This window comes from Artemia sp. Qi Xiang Cuo, chromosome 5 (assembly GCF_049724085.1).
Source record: "Artemia sp. Qi Xiang Cuo chromosome 5, ASM4972408v1, whole genome shotgun sequence".
Taxonomy (NCBI): domain Eukaryota; kingdom Metazoa; phylum Arthropoda; class Branchiopoda; order Anostraca; family Artemiidae; genus Artemia; species Artemia sp. Qi Xiang Cuo.
The window spans coordinates 23,842,719-23,865,007 of NC_142798.1; the positions used below are offsets into that span (position 1 = coordinate 23,842,719).

The following is a 22,289-nucleotide window of genomic DNA, read 5'->3' on the forward strand; positions in this document are numbered from 1 at the left end:
TAATTGATGAGAAGGATCCGAACCAATCATTAGATAAATTTTATTATATTATGAATGAAAAGCTTGATCTTTTTTGCCCATATAAGAGCCCGAGAGGAAAGAAACTTACCCCAAAAAAACCTTGGATAAATGAATCACTTTTGATATCTATTAATGATAAAAATCGTTTATATAAAATTAGAATAAAATATCCCAAGTAAATAACTATACCGCGTTTTAAAAATTATAAGAATATGCTGGTAAGGATCCTTAGAGTAAGTGAAAGACTTTATTATGAAAAATCTTTTCGAAATTCAGATTCCCCTAGAAAAACTTGGAGTTTGATTAATGATAAAATTGGAAGAAATAAAAAGTTGTTACACCCTGAAGTGTAATTTGATATTAATGGTAAAGAATTTAGAGGACCACAAGCTGTTGCTAAGAAGTTTAGTGAATATTTTGCTAGTATTGGATCATCTGTTGTTTCAGGAGAAGTTGACCTTTCTTCCCCAAGGTCGCATAAAAAATATCTACCGCCCACTGAAGATACGAGCATATTTATGGCCCCGGTTACTTTTGCAGAATTTCAAAAGGTCATTAAGAATTTAAAAAATGGTAATTCATTGGGATATGATGAACTTTCAACTAATTTGCTAAAAAATATTGCAAGTGTAATTTTTGAACCATTGCTTCATATTTTAAATTTATGTATTTTCTCAGGTACATTTCCTAAAAGATGGAAAATTGCACGTGTAATACCATTGCATAAAAAAGAAGATAAATCTGATACAAATAATTATCGTCCTATTGCAATTTTATCACCGTTGTCTAAAGTATTGGAAAAAATTCTTAAAGGAAGGATTACTAATTATCTAGATAAAATAATTTTTTTTACCAAATATCAGTTTTGATTTAGGGCAGGCCATTCGACTGAACAAGCAGTTGCAGCTATTTTATTATAAATAAATGACTGCTTAGATAGTAATTATCATGTATCTACTGTTTTTTATGATGTTAAAAAAGCATTTGACACTTTAAACCATGAAATTCTTTTTGATAAAATGGAAAATTCCGGTATAAGAGGGAAAGTACTAGATATAATAAGATCATACCTTTATGGACGTAAAATCGTGGTAGATGTTGATGGACATTTGTCTAGTTTAAATGATCTTGAAGATATTGGTGTCCCACAAGGATCGGTATTAGGTCCGCTTTTATTTTTGATGTATATTAATGATCTTCCACAATGTTTGCAGGGAAATAATGGTCTTGCAATTTTATTTGCAGATGACACAGCTGTTTCTGTTAAAGCGAAGGATTCATCTACATTAATTCAAAATTTGTTTAACACTGTTAGTTCAGTTAATCGATGGTTTGTTTCTAATTATTTAGTACCGAATTTTAAGAAGACTGAATTTATGGTTTTTGGTCATTCAAAACGTGCTACTAAAAAAATTTCATGTCAGGAGCTTCAAGTTGGTGAGCATAAAATACGTAGAGTTCAATCGTATTTTTGATCCCCTTTTGTCATTTCAAACTCATATTGATCATTTAAGGGTGAAACTTTCGCAAAATATTGGGTCTATGTATCGTTTGCAACATGTTTTTCCATTTTCAATTTTAAAAATAATTTATCATTCTTTGATTGCTCCTTATTTAAATTATTGCACAATTATTTATTTAAATACTTTTTGGACGCATATAAAACCCCTACAGATCCTTCAAAATAAAGCAGTGAGAATACTTGGAAATTTTTTACATCGTCCATCAAAACTTAGAGATGCATCGGAAAATGAAACATTACTTCTTTTCTTGAATTTATTAGATCTGAAACATATAAGAGAACTTAATATATCAATATGGCATTTTAAAATACAAGATCCTAGTAGTTATTTTTATGAAAAATCTCTGTTGATTCTGCCCCTCCTTCGGCTCTTAGGTGTTCTGGAACATATCGAATTCCCTTTGTTAATTGTGAAAGATCTAGATTTTCAATTAGATACCAAATACCATTTATTTCAAATAAATATAGGCTGAAAGATAGAATTCTAATTGAGGCATCATTTCGGCAAATATCAGTTCTAAGGAAGAAAATATTAAAATTATGTATTGACCTGTGATGGTGGAATAGAAATGGTGGAATAGAAATTTTTTTAAATTTTTTTATTATTATTATTTTTTTTTTTTTTTATATTTGTTACCCATGTTGGGATAGCCTTCCGTGCCTCACTTGTCCAGCGTTTGTTTTCTTTATGTTTGTTATGTTTTTTGTTTTTTTCTTTAACCAGGTTTTTTTTCTTTCTCTCTTTTGTTATGATGAGGAAATGTTTTTTTTGGTTTTGTTTTTTTTTGTTTTTTACCCAATTTTACGAGCTTTGCTCTCTGTTGGGGGTATATGTTTTTTGTTATGTTGAATTAATCAAATAAACAGTTAAACAGTTAAACAGTTAAACCCAATGTGCTTTAAAACTAAATGTTACATTAAAACTAAATCCAAAGGCGCTGTGTGTGTACTGGTCGCCAATAAGACACCTCAGCAATATCCCAAAAACGACTGAGGGTATTGAATAGAAACTATCAGGGCTACTATTATTGCTACTTCTGATCTTACAATTTAACTACATGGAAAGAGTGTTAAGGTATCCAGGTTGTGAAAGAGCATAGATAAATCCTTGGGAACGGTTTTAAATGTTATCTACAGGTTAGCTAGAGGAGTTATAAAAATAAATTAAATAATAATATTTGTGTCAAAATTTCAAAATTATTTATTCTTACAGAGAAAACCGATAAGAATAAGACATATATTTCTTTTTCCATGAAAAGACTATATTAATAACTAACGAACAGAAATTAACTTAAAAAACTTTTTTCCACAAAACAAGTTTTTTAAAAAAAGTAAAGAACTTCATTAAATCAAAAATGAGCAGAAATAAAATCAAATAATCTACCTAGCGTAAATCTACCACAAATCACTATCAATAAACAAATGATACCCAAAACGAACGGATATTACATTAAATAGCCGAGTCAAACTCAAAACAAGCAGAAATTAACATGAATAGGGCTGACAACCCTCATACCTTTCCAAGACCAGGACATGATTTGCACTAATGAAAGAAAACATTTTAAATGTTTTCACTTTTTAAACTTTAATAAATAGAAATTTGTTAAGACTTTAAGGAATAAATATCAGTATATGTATATTAAACTGACAAAGCACATTCATTTGTATTTTTTCAGTGAAGTGGAAATTATGTTCGGGTCTTGAGAAGGCGTGGGGTTTGTCAACCCCAAAGACGTGTGATAGGGTAGCTCTTACTGTTCAATTCCCGGAAGTTCGCACTTTTGCTGAGATATATAATTAGAGTTTGACTTTGTGTCGCAATCTACAAGTACGACTGCTCAAACCCGAAGGCTATTGAATTGGTATAAGAATTATTTTTACAGCACTATATGACTTTAGCGTAAAAGGGGGGGGGGGCTGAGAGGCGACAGCTCCACCATATACAGCATAATTGCCGTTTGCTCTAAGTTTTAAAGACGCTCTTTACTTTCGTTTGAAAAAAAAACTAGTTTTATGCATTTATTCCGTAATAAAAATTAGTTAATCTAAAATAGATTTATTATATCATAGGCAGCGCGCTAGCGCTGCCTAAGTAAAGAACGATGTGGGCACAATGTTTTTTTTTCTCCATACCCGGGTACTTCGTATCGAAGTTGTGGTAGAAACTTCGAAAAGGGCTCATTCAATTGGAAATTGGAGTGGCTTGTACCCTTTTAATAGTCGAAAGTGATAGGAGGGCAACTAGCCCCCCCCCCCCCCACGCCCATCATTCCCCCAAACCCATCCAATCAAAATTTTGATAGCCATTTTGTTCAGCGTAGTTGATTTCCAGATAGAAATTATGTTTTTGAGGACAGTCCCCCACAGCCCTTAGGACAAGGGTTGTAAGTTACACCCTGGGGGCATATACGGTTTTTTGTAGAAGGCGTTGTCGTAGAAACTTCAAAAAAGGCTCATTCGATTGGAAATTCAAAGGGCTAGTGCCCTTTTTAATAGTCAAAAGTGATTAGAGGGCAATTAAACCGCGTCTCACGCCCACCTTTTCCCCAAACACATCTAATCAAAACTTTGAGATAGCCATTTTATTCAACGTAGTTTTAAGTTATGGAAATAAGGTCTTTGAGGATGACAACCCCCCCCCCCACAGCCCTGAGGGCAAGGGTTGTAAATTATGCCCTGGGGGCATATAAGGTTTTTATATAACGCGTTGTTGGAGAAACTTCAAAAAGGGCTCATTCGATTGGAAATTGAAAAGGCTAGTCCCCTTTTTAATAGTTGGAAGTGATTTAAAAGCAACTAACACCCCTGCCACGCCCACCATTTTCCCTAACATATTCAATAAAGATTTTGAGACATCAATTTTGTTCCACGTAGTCCAAAGTTTAGGAAAATATACCTTTGAGCTGGACACTTCCCCCACAGTTTTTAAGGAATAGGTTCTAAGTTATGACCTGGGGGTATATAAGATTTTTATTGAAATCGCTGTCGTAAAAACTTCAAAAAGGGTTCGTTCTATGGCAAACTTAAAGGCCTTGTGCCCTTCTTAATAGTTGAAAGTAATTTTAGGGCAACAAACCCCCCTCTCACGCCCATCTTTTTTCCAAACATCCGATCAATATTTTAGATAGCCATTTTGTTCAACGTAGTTGAAAGTTTTGTAAATTAGATCTTTAAGGATGACAACTCCCTCCCGCCCCCCACAGCCCTCAGGGCAAGGGATGTAAGTTATGTCCTGGGGGCCTTTAAGGTTTTTATTGAAAGCGTAGAAACTTCAAAAGGGCTCATTCAATTGAAAATTGAAAGGGCTAGTGCCTTTTTTAATAGTTTAAGGTGACTGGAGAGCGACTAACGCCCCTCTCACGCCCACCATTTTCCCAAACACATCCAATGAAAATTTTGAGATATCCATTTTGTTCAACGTAGTTGAAAGTTCTTGAAATTAGGTCTTTTAGGATGATAGCCCCTCAGAGCACTCAGTGCAAGGATTGTTAGTTATGACCTGAGGGCATATAAAGTTTATATAGAAAGTTGTTATAGAAATTCCAAAATGGCTCATTTGATTGGAAATTGAAATTGCCCTTTTTAATAGTTAAAAGTGAGAGGAGAGTAATTAACCCCCCTCTTACGCCCACCATTTCCCCCAAAAGTATTCAATCAAAATTTAGAGATATCCATTTTGTTCAACGCAGTTGAAAGTTCTTGAAATTAGGTCTTTTAGGATGATACCCCCTCAGAGCACTCAGTGCAAGGGTTGTAAGTTATGCCCTGGGGGCGTATAAAGATTATATAGAAAGTTGTTATAGAAATTTCAAAATGGGCTTATTTGATTGGAAATTGAAATTGCCCTTTTTAATAGTCGAAAGTGAGTGTAGAGTAATTAACCCCCTTCTTACGCCCACCATTTCCCCCAAAAGCATTCAATCAAAATTTAGAGATAACCATTTTGTTCAACGCAGTTGAAAGTTCTTGAAATTAGGTCTTTTAGGATGATACCCCCTCAGAGCACTCAGTGCAAGGGTTGTAAGTTATGCCCTGTGGGCGTATAAAGAATATATAGAAAGTTGTTATAGAAATTTCAAAATGGGCTCATTTGATTGGAAATTGAAATTGCCCTTTTTAATAGTCGAAAGTGAGTGGAGAGTAATTAACCCCCTTCTTACGCCCATCATTTCCCCCAAAAGCATTCAATGAAAATTTAGAGATATCCATTTTGTTCAACGCAGTTGAAAGTTCTTGAAATTAGGTCTTTTAGGATGATACCCCCTCAGAGCACTCAGTGCAAGGATTGTTAGTTATGCCCTGGGGGCGTATAAAGTTTATATAGAAAGTTGTTATAGAAATTTCAAAATGGGCTCATTTGATTGGAAATTGGAAATTGCCCTTTTTAATAGTCGAAAGTGAGTGGAGAGTAATTAACCCCCTTCTTACGCCCATCATTTCCCCCAAAAGCATTCAATCAAAATTTTGAGATAACCATTTTGTTCAACGCAGTTGAAAGTTCTGGAAATGATGTATTTAAGGATGGCAAACCCCCAAGAGCCCCAAGGGCAAAGGTTGTAAGTTATGCCCTAGGGGCATATAAAGTTTTTATAGATAGAATTGTCGTAAAACTTCAAAAGGGCTCATTCAATTCGAAATTGAGAGAGTTAGTGCCCTTTGTAATAGTCAAAAGTGATTGGAGGGTAACTAACCCGCCTCTCACGCCCACCTTTCCTCCAAAAACATCCAATCAAAATTTTCAGATAGCCAATTTGTTCAATGTAGTAGAAAGTTCTGGAAATTAGGTCTTTGAGAATGACACCCCCCCCCCCAGCACTCCGGGCAAGGGTTGTAAGTTATGCCCTGGGGGCATATAAGCTTTTTATTGAAAGTTTTGTCGTAGAAACTTCAAAAGGGCTCATTCGATTGGACATTCAAAAGACCAATGCCCTTTTTAACGGTCGAAAGTGATTGGAGAGTGACTAATACCCATCTCACGCCCACCATTTCCCCAAACATATCAACCAAAATTTTGAGATAGCCAGTTGGTTTAACGTTGTTGAAAGTTCTAGATATTCGTTCTTCGAGGATGACAACTACCCTAACAGACCTTAAGGTAGGGGTTGTAATTTATGCCCTGGGGGCATATAAGGTGTTAATGGAAAGCGTTGTCGTTTCCAAAAGGGCTCATTCGATTGGAAATCGAAAGGCCTAGTGCCCTTTTTAATAGTCGAAAGTGATTGGAAGGCTTGACATTTTTATAGTAAAGATCGATTTGGGCATAATGCATTATTTTTTGTTGTTGTTGTTGTTTAGACCAGAACAAAATTTGCACTTTACTGAAAAAAATACAAATGAATGTGCATTGTCAGTTTAATATACATATACTGAAATTTAGTAATCAAAATGTTAATATTATTTGATTTATTAAAGTTATAAAAGTAAAAATATTTACATTTTTTCAGTAAAGTCCAAATTTTGTTCTGGCCTTGAGAAGGCATAGGGGTTTTGTGGCCAACTTATGTTAATTTCTGCTCGTTTTGAGTTTGACTCGGTTAATTATTGTAATTTCTGTTCAATTTTGGCTTTCATTTATTTATCAATGCTGAGTTGTGGTAGTTTAACGCTTGGTAGATTATTTGATATTATTTTTGCTCATTTTATGTTAAATGGAGTTCTTTACTTTTCTTTGAAAAACTTATTTTGTGGAAAAAGTTTTTTTAATTAATAGAAGAGAAAGAGCCTACAAGGCTGTATTCTAAACTTAAATAAAAAAAATGTATATGTCTAATGACCAATCCAAAGCAAAATTACAAGCAACTGAGAAGAAAAAAGAGGCACAATGAATTTCGATGAGGTTCCTTTAGTCCAAAAACAATAGAAGTGTAAATACAAAAAATGACTGCTTTGGTTTAAATCTAATAAATTTGATATCCTTCCCCGTTCTTTTCTTTCAAAAAATGTTCCCTCTAGTGTGTTAGATTCTTGCATCAGAAAAAGCTAATGCCACCATCCCATAAAGTAGGTAATTACCCTAAGCTTCCTTGGGGTACTTCCTCAGCAATATAAATTTATATAATGTGTCACTGATTCTATTGAGTCATTGCAGCAAGATTCTACTCTCAAAACGAAAACGCATTTTAGGCTATTGGCATTAAGAATGTTGCAATACTTTTTGCAAGCAATCAAGTGCTGATGTATTGTTAGGTTAAGTACCTTTGATTCTTACCGCTATTTATATTGTATATCTAAGTTTTCTGTCCAAGCAACGGAATACTCGTTTTTAATCTATATTAAAGTTTTTTTGTAATAAATGCTACGAGTCACATTAAACGAAAATTAAGCAAGTTTTGTCAACCAAAGCCGGAAGCAGCATAGGGGTTACCTTCAGTATATATATATGTATATATATATATATATATATATATATATATATATATATATATATATATATATATATATATATATATATATATATATATATATATATATATATATATATATATATATATATATATATATATATATATATATATATATATATATATATATATATATATATATATATATATATATATATATATATATATATATATATATATATGCATTATTTTTGAGGAAAAATGAGCCAAAAACCGTGCATTTGTTCACCTGTGCATTTGTTCTTGACCAGAAGGCTCAAGGAATGAAAAATTGTTGGCCTACTATTTACTACATTGAAGGGTATTTTGATCAAAATTAAGAATGGCTCGAACATACCTGGAAATATACATTCAGGGAACTTCGTTAAATAAAAGAACAATGCGACACCGCACAGTAAGTACATAATACCAATCCTGCCAATTATTGCCTGAAAAAAAGAAGAAAAAATTACTTAATATTGATGAGGTTTAAGGCAGACGTATCTTCGTTAGTGGCACAAGTATAATACATTAAATTAAAATTGCTTACCGTACAGTTTTTATAAGATTCGCCACATACGGGCAGGATTTTGAACAGATAGGTCATTTCAACTCGACCTCCATATAATATAATTTTAATGCACTCAATGACTGTAACGGACATTTCCAGGCTTTTTTTGAGACATTAAAATTCCAGTCTATTCTAAAATACTTCTAACAGCTTCTTGAATTTTCGCTACAGTGAACAGTCGATTTAAATTAAATTGCAGTTGGTATTTTCACTTTACAGTATAACATTTGCACTTTTGGCACATCTCTCTCTCTCTCTATCTCTCTCACACACTCTCTCTTTCTCTCTATCTTCCTCTCTCTCTCTTTCTCCCCCTCTTTATTCTTTCTTTTGCGTTGTTTTTCACTAAAACTGTTGATTGGTTACCAATATAATTTACCTGCAAAAAGAAATTAAACATGAAGAGCTTTATTGGGAATTTGCAAGTTAAGCAAGAAAAAGCATTTTGTTTTATTCAAATTTGTACATTTCTTATTGTACTATTTTTCTGTTTCAAAGTTTCCCATATATGAAGGTGTGGAGGGGGGCTACCTGAGCAGGGCCATTAATTGTGGGGAGCGCTTTTGTCCTCCCTAGCCCTTTGAACCTTCCCCCGATTTTTTGGGAAAATACGTTTTGTTTCTTTTTTTGGTTTTTTGGTATATTCGCTGAATATATGGAAAGAACAACAACACAATTACCCCGACCCCCTTATATTTTGAAAAATACTTGTTTTGGCATTTCCTTTAAACATACCTATTTTGATACTTTCACTGAAACAATCGAAAAAAAACAACCAAATTTCCCTCTAGATTTTGAAAAAATACATTAAAACCATTTAAAGATCTCTAAGTCAGACTTCAAATGTTGATATGAAAAACAAGAAAGACCAAACTATCTTTTCACATGGGAATTTAGAACAAAGAAATTTTACCAATTCAAACGTACAACCCTCTTAGCAAGAAACCAAAAATACTATTAAAATAAAAAATATATATATAAAAAGAATTTTGACGAGTACAGTCAATTGGACAGAGGTTGGGGAAGGGCGAGGCTTAGAACCCCTCCACTCCTCTTCCCTCAAATTCTGTGATACTTTGATTTTTTCTTTCCAAGGTTTTCCTATATTTCTATATGTTTCGAGTATTTCAACTATTTTCTAACTCAAACCCCTCCCAAGAAGCAATTTCCTCTGCGTGCGATTCTCAAATTACGCATTAGCATAAACATTGTGTTATTCTTTAGTTTTATGTCATGAGGTGATAAATCAGCAGTTTCTGTTGAATTAAGAAGTTCTGATGCGCATTCAATTCCCTTTTCCTGTTTATTCTTTCACAGAATCCTACATTTTATAGAATTTGTATTTTCCTGGAATTCGTAGTGATTTTTGCTTTTGCTTCTCTTTTAACCGCAGATTTTGTTTACGACTCGATGTGATCCTCACTGTCGTTTGTCTCTTAAAAAAAGATTTTGTTGTCTATAATCGAACCACAGAAATCGTTGTGCATAATTTTCATTTGTGATTTGTTTTGATGCTTGTTGTCGCATGTCTCCTAACCATACATCTCTTTGTCCTTCATTTTCATTCGTCATCACCTTAAACATTTTTTCCATGCAATTTACTTTAGCTGTTCGGATTGTCTTCTAATCGCAAATTTCATTTTGCAAATTATCGTTTGCAATTCAGTGTGATTCTCGCTGTCGCTTGTTCCATGCCTTTTACTTTGGCTTTTCAGAGCCATTCATCATCTTGTATAATTTCGCATGCGTCTTACATACCAAAACTGATTGATTGATTGATTGATTCCACCCCAGAGGAAAAAATAATTTAGTTTGCTCTTTAAATTACAATATGACAATAGATGAATGTGACGTTATTTACATGAATTTTTTCCCAAAATTAAGGCTCTAAACGAATTCCTTCAAACTAATGACCTATCTAGATCTTTTTTCCGGCTAGAAAATCTCTAGGTGCCAATTAAAAAAAAAATATGAAACCGTCCTAAAGAAAAAATGCACACATACATATTTAAATACATAAAGACACCCACAATATAGACATAAAGACACCCATATATATATATATATATATATATATATATATATATATATATATATATATATATATATATATATATATATATATATATATATGTATAATTTATGGCGTCCGACTTCTTCATAATTAAACAACCTTAAAACATTATTTTCATACTTAAGTGGTAAAGGAAGGAATGAGTGAGGTAAAAAAAATAAGGTGGTCTTAGGCTTTAATGTCGTAATTTTAAGCAGTGCGTTCATTCTGGCCAATCTTAGGGGAGAATTAAAACTAACTTCTTCACCTACCTGTCACCTTATTTGGAGGCATAACAATGAATTTTTTTTATTTCATTACTGGTGCTAAGTCAACGGTAATGATATAACATACAATTTATAGATTTATTGTCAAATTGGGATTACACATCATGTCCCATAATTGTTTGTGTTAAAGTTTGCTGCTTTGGTTTATTCTTGCCCGTTGTAAAGCAAGTTTTATGTACACTTAAGACAGTGGTTTCTTGTTTCAACTACTAACTCATTCCATAAAATAGAAGATGTTACGTAATACGTTGGAAACATAAGAACACTTTGAAGTTTCTAATAGAACAGACGTTTTTAGGAGCCAATAGATTCCTCCTTTCTCTCCCATATTGCAACTGTTTCCTTTCGCCCCCTCTTGCAACAAGCCACTACTAAGAATTATGTAATACAGCTGTGAAAAATTAGTTTTATGAAAACAAATTATAAATACCAAAACTAAGGGCTCAAGAAATCCTCCATTATTGACCGCCCAATGGCAGAGAGGTATGGTTCCCGAGACAGCCCAAGAAAAAAAGACAAGCGTCCTGGTCTTGTCAAATTTCTTGTCGAGGAACATTGGTAGCATCTGAACTGACATTGACACAGCATACATTAAGGTGGACATCAATAGGTAGAAAGCCATCCAGTACTAAAAGGAAAACCAAATATAACTGCTAAGGGTCTATGAATCTTGAGGATTTAGAAAAGAGGCTGATATTAACTATACCAGCGGAATTTTGAGGACAAGTCCTTAATTACAAAGCTCATTCTCATTATCACATTACCACTAGCTCTAGAGTTAACACAAGTAATAGAATAAAGTACGATCTAAGGAACCGTTGATATATATATATATATATATATATATATATATATATATATATATATATATATATATATATATATATATATATATATATATATATATATATATATATATATATATATATATATATATATATATATATATATATATATATATATATATATATATATATATATATATATATAAAAAACTATCTTATAGGTGAGTAATAATTGTGTATGTATGTATGTATGTACTTATGAATCTATACATGTTTTCGAAAACGGCTCCATGTTTTTTCGGAGAAATTGGTATCTTGGGATATTCTCGCATAAAAAAAAACGATCTCGATAGGTCGGAAGTCGTAGAAAAATCATTAAGAGCCTTAATTTTGGTTTTTGCAAATGAAGTCATGTTCTATGTTATTACATCACCTAAGCATTTCTTATGACATCATATAAGTATTTTCTTATATGATGTCATGAATAGCATAATTAAGATTGTTGAGTTTCTAACGCAACACTTATTTATATAATATAATGTCTATTGAAAGCCCCAAAAAAACGAAAATTTGCAGTTGCAGTTACTATAAATGAGGATTTTTTAAAACTAATACCTGAACTCTCAAACGTGATAAAATGTGAAATTTGACAACCTGGACCATCAATTGTAACAACACCAATACGGACAGCTAAAGCAAAGGCCATTGCTAAATTATCTGAAGTAATCAAAATCCAAAAACGTATCAAAAATGAAAATGAAGAGCAAAGACACGGGCGGTTGAAAGATACGGAAAACGACAACTAAAGCGTGTTAAATGTGGAAATGAGGAGCATAGACACACGCCGTTAGAAGACATACGAAAACGAACAAGTGAGACAGTCAAAAATTAAAATGAAGAGCAGCGAGTCAATGAAAATCAACCTGGACAGCGAGAATCAAAAAGTGTCAAAATTGAAAGTGATAGCGATGATGATTGGGTTTGGGATTTTTACATGGATAAGGTCATCAATGCCTACCATATCTTTGTTAAAAAAACAAACAAAGGCTCGGCGATGTGTATCTCATACTGACAAAAGATAAGCCGAGGTGTAACGAAGCCAACAAATTGAGAATAATAGCGATGATGATTGGGTTTTGGGTTTTGACATGGATAAGGTCGATAATAACTACCATACCTTTGAAAATCAAAAATATGGACTGGATAAATCGTTGGAAGAAAAAAAAGTTTTTGTCCCATCACCTGAGCAATTAAAAGAAACAAAGGTTCGGTGATATTTGTTTCATAATGACAAACGACAAGCCATGACAAAAGAAGAATTTTTAGACCCATTACCTAAACAATTAAAAGATCCAAATAATTGGCTATATGTCTTTCATAATAATTAACGACAGGCTACGGCAAAAGTTTAAGGTCCAATAAAAAAATGTAATTTTCAAAATGGTACTAGTTTTAATTAAAGATCCTTTAGTACTTCATGGCATCAAGGAAAGTGTCAAACTGTCTATGTTTAGAAGACAAGCAACAGTGAGAATCTACGTACAGAAGCCTGCCACGGGCCTCACTCCATTGTTAAAAAAAAAAAGCTTTGACGAGGTGTATTTCATACTCACAAAATATAGGCTGATGTTTAACGAATTAAATAAATTGAAAATGAGCAATGATGATCGGGGTTTGTATTTTTACATGGATAAGGTCATCAATACCTACCATGGTGGCCGGAGTTTATCCCCCCCCGTAAAATACCTCCCATGGAAAATACCGCCCTGGAAATACCCCCCTCCCTGAAAATACCCCCGTTGAAAATACCCCCCTGGAAAATATCCCCCGGAAAATACCCCCGCGGAAAATACCCCCCCCCCAGAAAATACCCTCCGCGGAAAATACCCCCCCCCCCGGAAAATACACCCTCCCCCTTGGAAAATACCTCCCGGAAAATACCCCCCCCCCCGTGGAAAATAAGGCTTTCCAAATTTGAGAATTTTCTTTGAGTTTATTTTTTTTAATTTCTGTAGCGGGGATGGAATTTTGGTACTTGTGTATAATGCGCCACTCACTCAAGTTTACGCTGTGAAAAATTCGAGAACATCGGTTTTTTCGTTAGTTTCTTCGTTATTTAGAAATAAATATGGGCTATAGATTTGCACATTAGGGGAGGGAGAGGGTAAAGTATAGCGGGTCTGCATGCAAAATGTGTTTGGTACAATTATTCTGCATGTTAGATAGATAGATAAATAAGTGTATTTTAAAGCCAAATATACGTTCATGAACACAGTAGAATAACATAAATGAAAGGCATAAATAACATAAACTTTGATTAGCGATCATCATAAAACACTTAAATGAATCACTTCATTTACCTAATAATAGTATTTAATACTTGGAAAATTGGGGGTAATTCCGTGTTGGGGTATTTTCCTGGGGTTATACACACACACACACACACACACACACCCCCCCCCCCCCCATTCACTATATTCATTTATGTTATTTTATTGTGTTCATGGTCGTATATTTGGCTTTAAAATACACTTATTTATCTATGTATATGATATGCAGAATAATTGTACCTAACACATTTTGCATGCAGACCCACTATACATTACCCCCCCCCCCCCCATAATGTGCAAATCTATAGCCCAAATTTATTTCTAAAGTGACGAAGAAATTAGCAAAAAAACCGGTGTGTTCTCGAATTCTACACAGCGTAAACTTGAGTGAGTGGCGCATAATACACAAGTACCAAATTTCCTTCCCCCTACGGAAATTAAAAAAAATAAACTCAAATAAAATCCTCAAATTTGGAAAGCCTTATTTTCCACGGGGGGGGGGGAGTATTTACCGGGGACTGTTTTCCGCGGGGGTATTTTCTGCGTGGGGTATTTTTCGCGGGGGGTATTTTCCGGAAGGGTATTTTACGCGGGGGCATTTTCCGGGGTTAATCGCCGGGGGGGGGGGGGGTGTAAACGCCTAGAACCACCTACCATACTTTTGAAAATCAAAAATGTGGACTGGATAAATCGTTGGAAGAAAAACAAGTCTTTGTCCCGCAACCTGAACCATTAAAAGAAACAAAAGGTTTGGCGATACGTCTTTCATAATGACAAAAGACAAGTCAAGGCAAAAGAAGAAGTTATTATCCCACCACCTGAACAATTAAGAGGAACAAAGGTGGTCGTCAATGCCATCCATACCTTTGAAAATCAAAAACCTAGAGTAGATAAATCGTTGGAAGAAAAATAAGTTTTAGTCCCAACACCTCAGAAATTGAAAGAAGCAAGGGTTCAGTAATGTGTCGTTTATAGTCACAAAAGATAAGCCACGGCAAAATTTAAAGGTCCAACAAAAAAAACTTAATATAAATGCACAACTACTTTCAGTGAAATGTTTATTTGAACGTCATGACATCACTAAAAGGCTCAAATTGTCTGCGTTTAGAAGACAAGCGACAGTAAGAATCTATATTTAGAAGCCTGCCACGTGCCGAGTCGGGGCCCGGCGGTGATTTTGGACTGTAAAAGACTGAACGGCTATCGCACAACATTTCTTAGTGAGCCAATCAGTTAAGCTATTAGAAAGCATATTATACTGCCTCACAGTTTCAGAAGTTGTGCTCCTCTGCGTTTGCACGTTTGTCCCTAATCCTATATGTAGCCGTATTAACAGAACTTATAACAGTTACGCAGTTGGTTGTACAGCCGCTGCTATGACTTGGGGTCAGAAAAAAAATTTGTGGGATTTTTTTTTTGGGGGGGGGATCTGGCAATTGGACCCTAAATATTGACTTGGGCGAAGGGGCAAATTGGAGATTTTGGCTTCAATTTATGAAAATTCTTGGCACTTTGAGCCCTTGTTGAACTGGAATCTATTTCCGATTAAGTAGCAATGTAGACGGAAAGAAACAATCTGTATCCATGCTATCAAATTCGGGTATCTAGTTTATATCAGGAACAGCTTGAGGGATCAAATTAAAAGTTTCAGGGGATATTGGGAGGTCAAGTGCATTTTTTACTTCGCATAGAGGGTTATAAAAATGGTATATGTAAAACATCTTGAGAATGACTTTTGGGAATCAAGCTGAGACTTTCAGGGTGCTGAAAAGGGGGATGAGGAGAAGCGTGTTTATCGATTCCCAGGGCGAAAATTCAAATATTTATTACGCACATCTGCTGTAAATTTTTAGGTCACATACTCATCTCAACTACAATCTCAGGATCAAGCAAATCTCAATTAGGACAAAGAACTGAAGAAACAAATTTAGTTGTATTGATTCATGACGTTCTGTTTTTTCTTTTTTACACCGAAAAGGACGCAGATTTTCAATGGAGATAAATAGAAATACCCTCTCCGTTCCCATTCACCTATATTAATATATTATTAAAAAAAATATATTGCACAAAATTATCTCTGATCGATCAATATGACTCATTACGCAGCGTAAAAAACGGTTTAACCTTTAGAAATTCTGTTGGAATTTTTTTTTTCTGTTCAAGTTTGACCTAAGTATTATTTTAATTTATATTCTCTTTCTAGGATTTATTCATTCATTTATAACGGTATTATTTATGTTTAATGTGATTAATGGCTTTATTTTCTATTCGTTTTTAGTTTAAATTATTATAAGACTTTATTTTTTGGGTCTATTTTTCGAGGATTTAAGAGTACATGCGGTTAAATTAGGTTTGAAAACTAAAACAAAGAGTAGTGTTTCACTTGGATAAGAATATATATTGATGAACAGGTAATTTTAGGTTAAAAAAAGATACCTAGTGGATGGAATTTATCGCCTACATAGTATCAAACAGTTCTAGGTAACGAACTGTAAGTAAGAAGTGACCCGGCTCAATAGTAACCGAAACTCTAAAAAAAGGAATTTTGATACCAATAGATACATCAAAAGGATCAGATATTTATGCTGATTTCAAATATATAAGTTTCATCACATTTAGTTCTGCCCATCAAAAGTTACGCGCCTGAGAAAATTTGCCTTATTTTCGAAAAAAGAGGGAAAGACCCCTTAAAAGTCACAGAACCTTTATGAAAATCACACCATCAAATTCAGCGTATTCAGAGAACCCTACTTTAGAGGTATCAAGCTTCTATCTACAAAAATGTGGAATTTTGCATTTTTTGCCAGAAGTAAGATCACGGATGCGTGTTTATTTGTTTTTTTTTTCCTCATCGACTCAGTGGTCCGAGAATATCGCGGGAGGGCTCATTCAAACGAAAATTAAAAGTTCTAGTGCCTTTTTTAAGTGACCAAAAAAAGGATGGCAACTAGACCCCTTCCCACGCTCATTTTTTCCCAAAGACACCCAATCAAAATTTTGAGATAGCCATTTTGTTCAGCATGGTCGAAAAATATAATAACTATGTCTTTGAGGATGACTTAATCCCCCACTTTCCCCAGGGGAAGGGCTGCAAGTTATGAACTTTGCCCAATGTTTACATAGAGTATTGGTTATTGGGAAGAATACAGACGTTTTCAAGGGGATTTTTTTCTGGTAGTGGAGGGGGGTATTCCAAATATATAAATTTTATTAGGTTTAGTGTTACATATCCAACGTTACGAGCCTGATAACGTTTGCTTGATTTTCCAAAAAGGGGGGAACTGCCCCCAAAAATCCGAAGAATCTTAATGAAAATCACATCATCAGATTCAGCGTATCAGAGAACCTTATTTCAGAGGTTTGAACCTCTTATCTGCAAAAATGAGGAACTTTGTATTTTTTCCGGAAGAAAGATCACGAATGCGTGTTTATTTGTTGTTTTTTTTTTTGGGGGGGGGGGTGTTCGTATCAACCCAGTGGTCCTATAATATCGAGAGGGCTCATTCAAACGAAAATTAAAAGTTCTAGTGCCTTTTTTAAGTGACCAAAAAAAAGGATGGCAACTAGACCCCTTCCCACGCTCATTTTTTCCCAAAGACACCCAATCAAAATTTTGAGATAGCCATTTTGTTCAGCATGGTCGAAAAATATAATAACTATGTCTTTGAGGATGACATAATCCCCCACTTTCCCCAGGGGAAGGGCTGCAAGTTATGAACTTTGCCCAATGTTTACATATTGTTTTGAATATTGGGAAGTATACAGACGTTTTCAAGGGGATTTTTTTCTGGTAGTGGAGGGGGGTAGGGGGTTACGTGGGAGGATATTTCCATGGAGGAAGTTTTCATGGGGGAAGGGACATTGCTATTAAGGGGGCGCCGGATTTTTCAGCATTATTTAAAAAAACGATCAGAAATTAAAAAAAACAAGTTTTCAACTGAAAATTTTTCAACATCAAAACTTCAAACGAACACAAACTATTACGTATATGATTGAGTTCGCCCCCTAATCAATACCTTGCTCTACGCTGAAGTGTTTTGAGTACTTCCATAAGAGCTATTTATTCTAATTAACAGCCTTTGTGATTAAGGGGTCATTCGTAAAAAGTTGGAAAAAATTTGAACTTTAGAGTAAAGACCGAGGTATTGACTAGGGGGCGAACCCACCTAATATACGAAATAAAAATTTACGAATATAGAAGTTCGTTACGTAAGTTAATTCGTAAGTTACGTAGGCTATATTTATTACTAATAAAAACGTTCGTAAATAAAATTACACAACTTTCGAGATAGCCATTTAGCCAAAAAAAGTGAAATTACTATGCAAATTTTATTTTAATTATTCATTTATGGAGAGCCAAGATAAAAACCTGGATTAACTCAAAAACGTTCAGAAATTAAATTAAAAAAAACAAGTTTTTTAACTGAAAGTAAGGAGCAACATAAAAACGTAAAGACGAACAGAAATTATTCCATATATAAAAGGGGCTGTCCCCTCCTCAACGCCTAGCTCTTTACGCTATAGTTTGACTCTTCCTCACAACTCTATCTTTTAGAACAATAAAAAGTTTTAGCGTAAAGAGCGAGGCTTTGAGGAGGGGACAGCCCCTTTCATATACGGAATAATTTCTGTTCGTTTTAAGTTTTAATTGTTGCTCCTTACTTTCAGTTAAAAAAACTTGTTTTTTTTTAAGTTTAATAATTAATAAGGAAAGTGAAAGCATTGCAGCTGTACGAAGCAAAAAATCCAAGGCACAGATCGCTGCTGAACAAAGGTTGGAAGAATTGTGAGATAAAACAAACAGCTCGTTGTAACGCATTGCCAGTAAGGAGCGACTCGGCCCATTAGTAACCGAAACTCTTAAGAATCGGCTTATTATACTGATTCCAAATATATAAATTTTATTAGGTTTAGTGTTACATATCCAACGTTACGAGCCTGATAAAGTTTGCTTGATTTTACAAAAAGGGGGGAACTGTCCCCAAAAATCCGAAGAATCTTAATGAAAATCACACCATCAGATTCAGCGTATCAGAGAACCTTATTTCAGAGGTTTCAACCTCTTATCTGCAAAAATGAGGAACTTTGTATTTTTTGCCGGAAGAAAGATCACGAATGCATGTTTATTTGTTGTTTTTTTTGGGGGGGGGGTGTTCGTATCAACCCAGTGGTCCTATAATATCGAGAGAGTGCTCATTCGAACGGAAATTAAAAATTCTAGTACCCTTTTTAAGTGGCCAAAAAGATTGGAGGGCAAAAGGCCCCGTCCCCCGTCCCTTTTTCCCAAAATCGTCCAATCAAAATCTTGAGATAGCCATTTTGTTCATCATAGTTGAAAGGCCCAATAACTATACCTTTGGATATAACATGACTCTGCCCTTACAGCCCCAAGGGAAAGGTCTGTAAGTTATAAAATTTGTCCATTTTTTACGCATAGTATATGTTATTGGGAAGTATGCATACATTTTCGGGTGGGGGGAACGAATTTTATGCTGTTTTTTTTTTCTACGGGGGTCAATCCACGCCAAATCATCCAATCGTGACTGCGCGTGAAATTCCAATTTTGCTGAAAAAATTCTCAGCTGTTCTCTTCATTGATAGTACACACAGGATTTTTTTTTTTTTTGAAAGCTAGTTTTTCGGGAAAAAATTTCCAAAGTTTCAAAATTCGCAAAAAACGAGGTTTTTTGAAAAAAAAAATCCAAAAAGTTGGTATTTTTTTCTACTTATTTATCCAATTATCTTTATAGCCAGGAGAGATTGGATAGAAAAAATTGAGGCAATCCGATAACGACGGAAGAACTAACGGCCAACCGAAGTTTTTGAAACCTTGTGCGAAAAAGCAGAACTTCAAAAATCTGTAAATTCTGAACGGTAAGAGCTAGGATACCATTTTTTTTTATTCTCGTCCTCTTGTCACCAGGTACAAAGGGAAGTTTTGCATTTAGTCCTATCGCTTTTAGTTTCGGAGATATTTTCATAGAATTTTGACAAATTGTGAAAATTGTCACTTTTCATCCCCAAAAAAATCTCTGTAGGCAACGCGATCCAGGAAAACTACTTATTAGGTCCTAGACTACCAAACATGACCTACCTGAAACCGTAAAAACCTCGATGGCAAAATTCGATCCTGATTTTTAAAAGAAGATTGAAGTTGGACTGTTTTTCAAGTTAACAAAATGCATGCGGAATGAACTGCTGCAAGTTTAAATTCTTTGTTGCCAAGCAGTTTATTCAAATATCGAAATCACACAAATTGAGCGATTCCTTTCTCCAGAGTAAGTTAGTGGGATGCGTCATCGAATTATTTGAAGTTCAGATATTTCACTCACAGTCGAATAATTGCTATTGACCGTGAATGAAGTATAATTCATACCGTACTGTGAGGATTGTTAGATGTCGGAATTAGAAAAAATAGCTCTTGAAAAATGTTGTGTTGGACTTCATTTAAATAGCGAGTGTCACAAGAAAACATTTTTTCGCAAAGAAGGACTTAGACAATTTACCGAACTTTCAGATCAGAGTCGCGAGACAATTTTATTGAGAACATTTATTAGCTCCATAGAGCGTATTTGCTTTCATCATGAGCAATTCTACCTTCATCAGTTTGCTAAGGCTGTTCCGAGAATCTGCTGTGATGCATTTGAGTTGCACACCTCTTGTCCTCGGACAGGAACAAGAGCTATAACACTAGAAAACGCTAGAACCTTGTCTCGTTTCAAACTTATTCCCGGTTACAAGGTGTGTGCTGAATGCCGCACCGAAATTGACGATCGTGCCTACGAAGAGTCCGATGATGACATTGTTAATATCCCCCAAGTTTCTAACGACGGATCTTTCGCATACAATTCCCAGCCTGATTGTTCCTCAAGACAATCTGCAGCGAACGCAGCTACAGTTGTTTCAAGTTTATTTGAAAATATTGGGACCTCGCCGCTCAAGCCTTAATACTTAAAACTCTCTGTTGGACAAAAAAAAGACTATGTTAAACGGAAGTCCGAAACGATTGCAGAATCCGTTTCCAAAATTATTAATGTCGCTTTGAGTGTTCCAACCAGTGGTACTTCCTCTCCTGTGCTGAAGCGCAAATGCATAGCTTCGTCATTGGTTCAGAATTCTATGGAGTCTGCTGAAGAATCTGTCCCCTTTCTGATGAACGACACAGAAACAAAAGATTTCTGTATTTCCCTGAAAACCAAACTTGAAACCTCGGATACATTATCTAGGAAACTTAGTCTTCTCACTCTAGTGCCTCCGACATGGCCCCGGCAAAAAGTATCTGATTTTTTCCAAGCATCGGAATACCTTGTTAGAAAAGCTAGGAATATCAGAAAGGAGGGAGGAATATTGCCTCTTTTGACCTCAAAAAAGCCACCTTATGTTCTTAAGCCACATGTAGTTCAGGCTGTTCTGGACTTTTATGAATCTGACGTCAACAGGCGGCAGCTTCCAGGCAAGAAAGATTTCGTCTCCGTAAAAATCGATGGCAAAAGGGAACAAAAACAAAAGAAATTACTGCTGGCCAATATTTCTGAACTTTACGAGTTATTTAAGAAGGACAATGAGGACAAGCCGGATTTCAAAATCGGACGCAGCAAATTTGCTGAGCTTAAGCCACCCTGGTGTGTTATAGCTGGCTCAAGTGGGGTACATTCGGTATGTGTTTGTCTGTACCACCAAAATGCTAAGCTTAAATCATTAGGCGCTGATATAAGGATTTCGCTCAAGGATTTGATGTCCAAAGGTGTATGCTCTATCAGAAATGAAATGTGCATGATACACATGTGCACTGTATGTTTTGATAAACAAAACGACTTGGAGAGTTTTCTCTGGGAGGAACTAGCTGAATCTGATTCAGTGACCTATAAAGAGTGGGTACATGTGGACCGAACAGTTCTTAGACAAGTAGAAGAAACGATAGATGTGTTCATACCGAATTTCGTCGAGTCAATCCGGAACCTTACAGTACACCATTTCATTTCAGTCCGTCAGCAAAATTACATAGACCAACTAAAGCAGAATCTCTGCTCCAATGAGGTCCTCCTGCTTTTAGACTTTGCAGAAAATTTTTCCTTTTTGGTCCAAGACGCAGTTCAGGGTTTTCACTGGAAAAATTCTCAGGCAACATTACATCCGTTTGTGGTATATTGGCTTAGGGGTGATAGCCTGTTCAGCAACAGTTTGTGTGTTATCAGCGACCACATGGACCATAACCCTGCTGCAGTTCACACTTTTTTGAAAGTCGTATTGCTTCACGTTAAGGCTATGATTCCCGGCCTTTGCAAAATCTATTATTTCAGCGACGGTGCAGGATCCCAGTACAAAAACAGAAAAAACTTT

The 22,289-nt window shown here is 35.0% G+C and overlaps 1 protein-coding gene across 3 annotated transcripts in view; it reads right to left on the reverse strand.

Annotated features, from left to right (window-relative positions):
• Positions 1–22,289, reverse strand: part of LOC148951960 (progestin and adipoQ receptor family member 3-like) — a 71,215-nt gene that overhangs the window by 13,603 nt on the left and 35,323 nt on the right. For all 3 annotated transcript variants that reach the window (XM_089089448.1, XM_089089449.1, XM_089089450.1), the window contains exons 5-6: positions 11,265–11,462; positions 8,282–8,372 (exon numbers count right to left, since the gene is read on the reverse strand). In XM_089089448.1, coding sequence (XP_088945574.1) covers positions 8,282–8,372; positions 11,265–11,462 — 289 coding nt within the window. The remainder of the gene's footprint in view (positions 1–8,281; positions 8,373–11,264; positions 11,463–22,289) is intronic.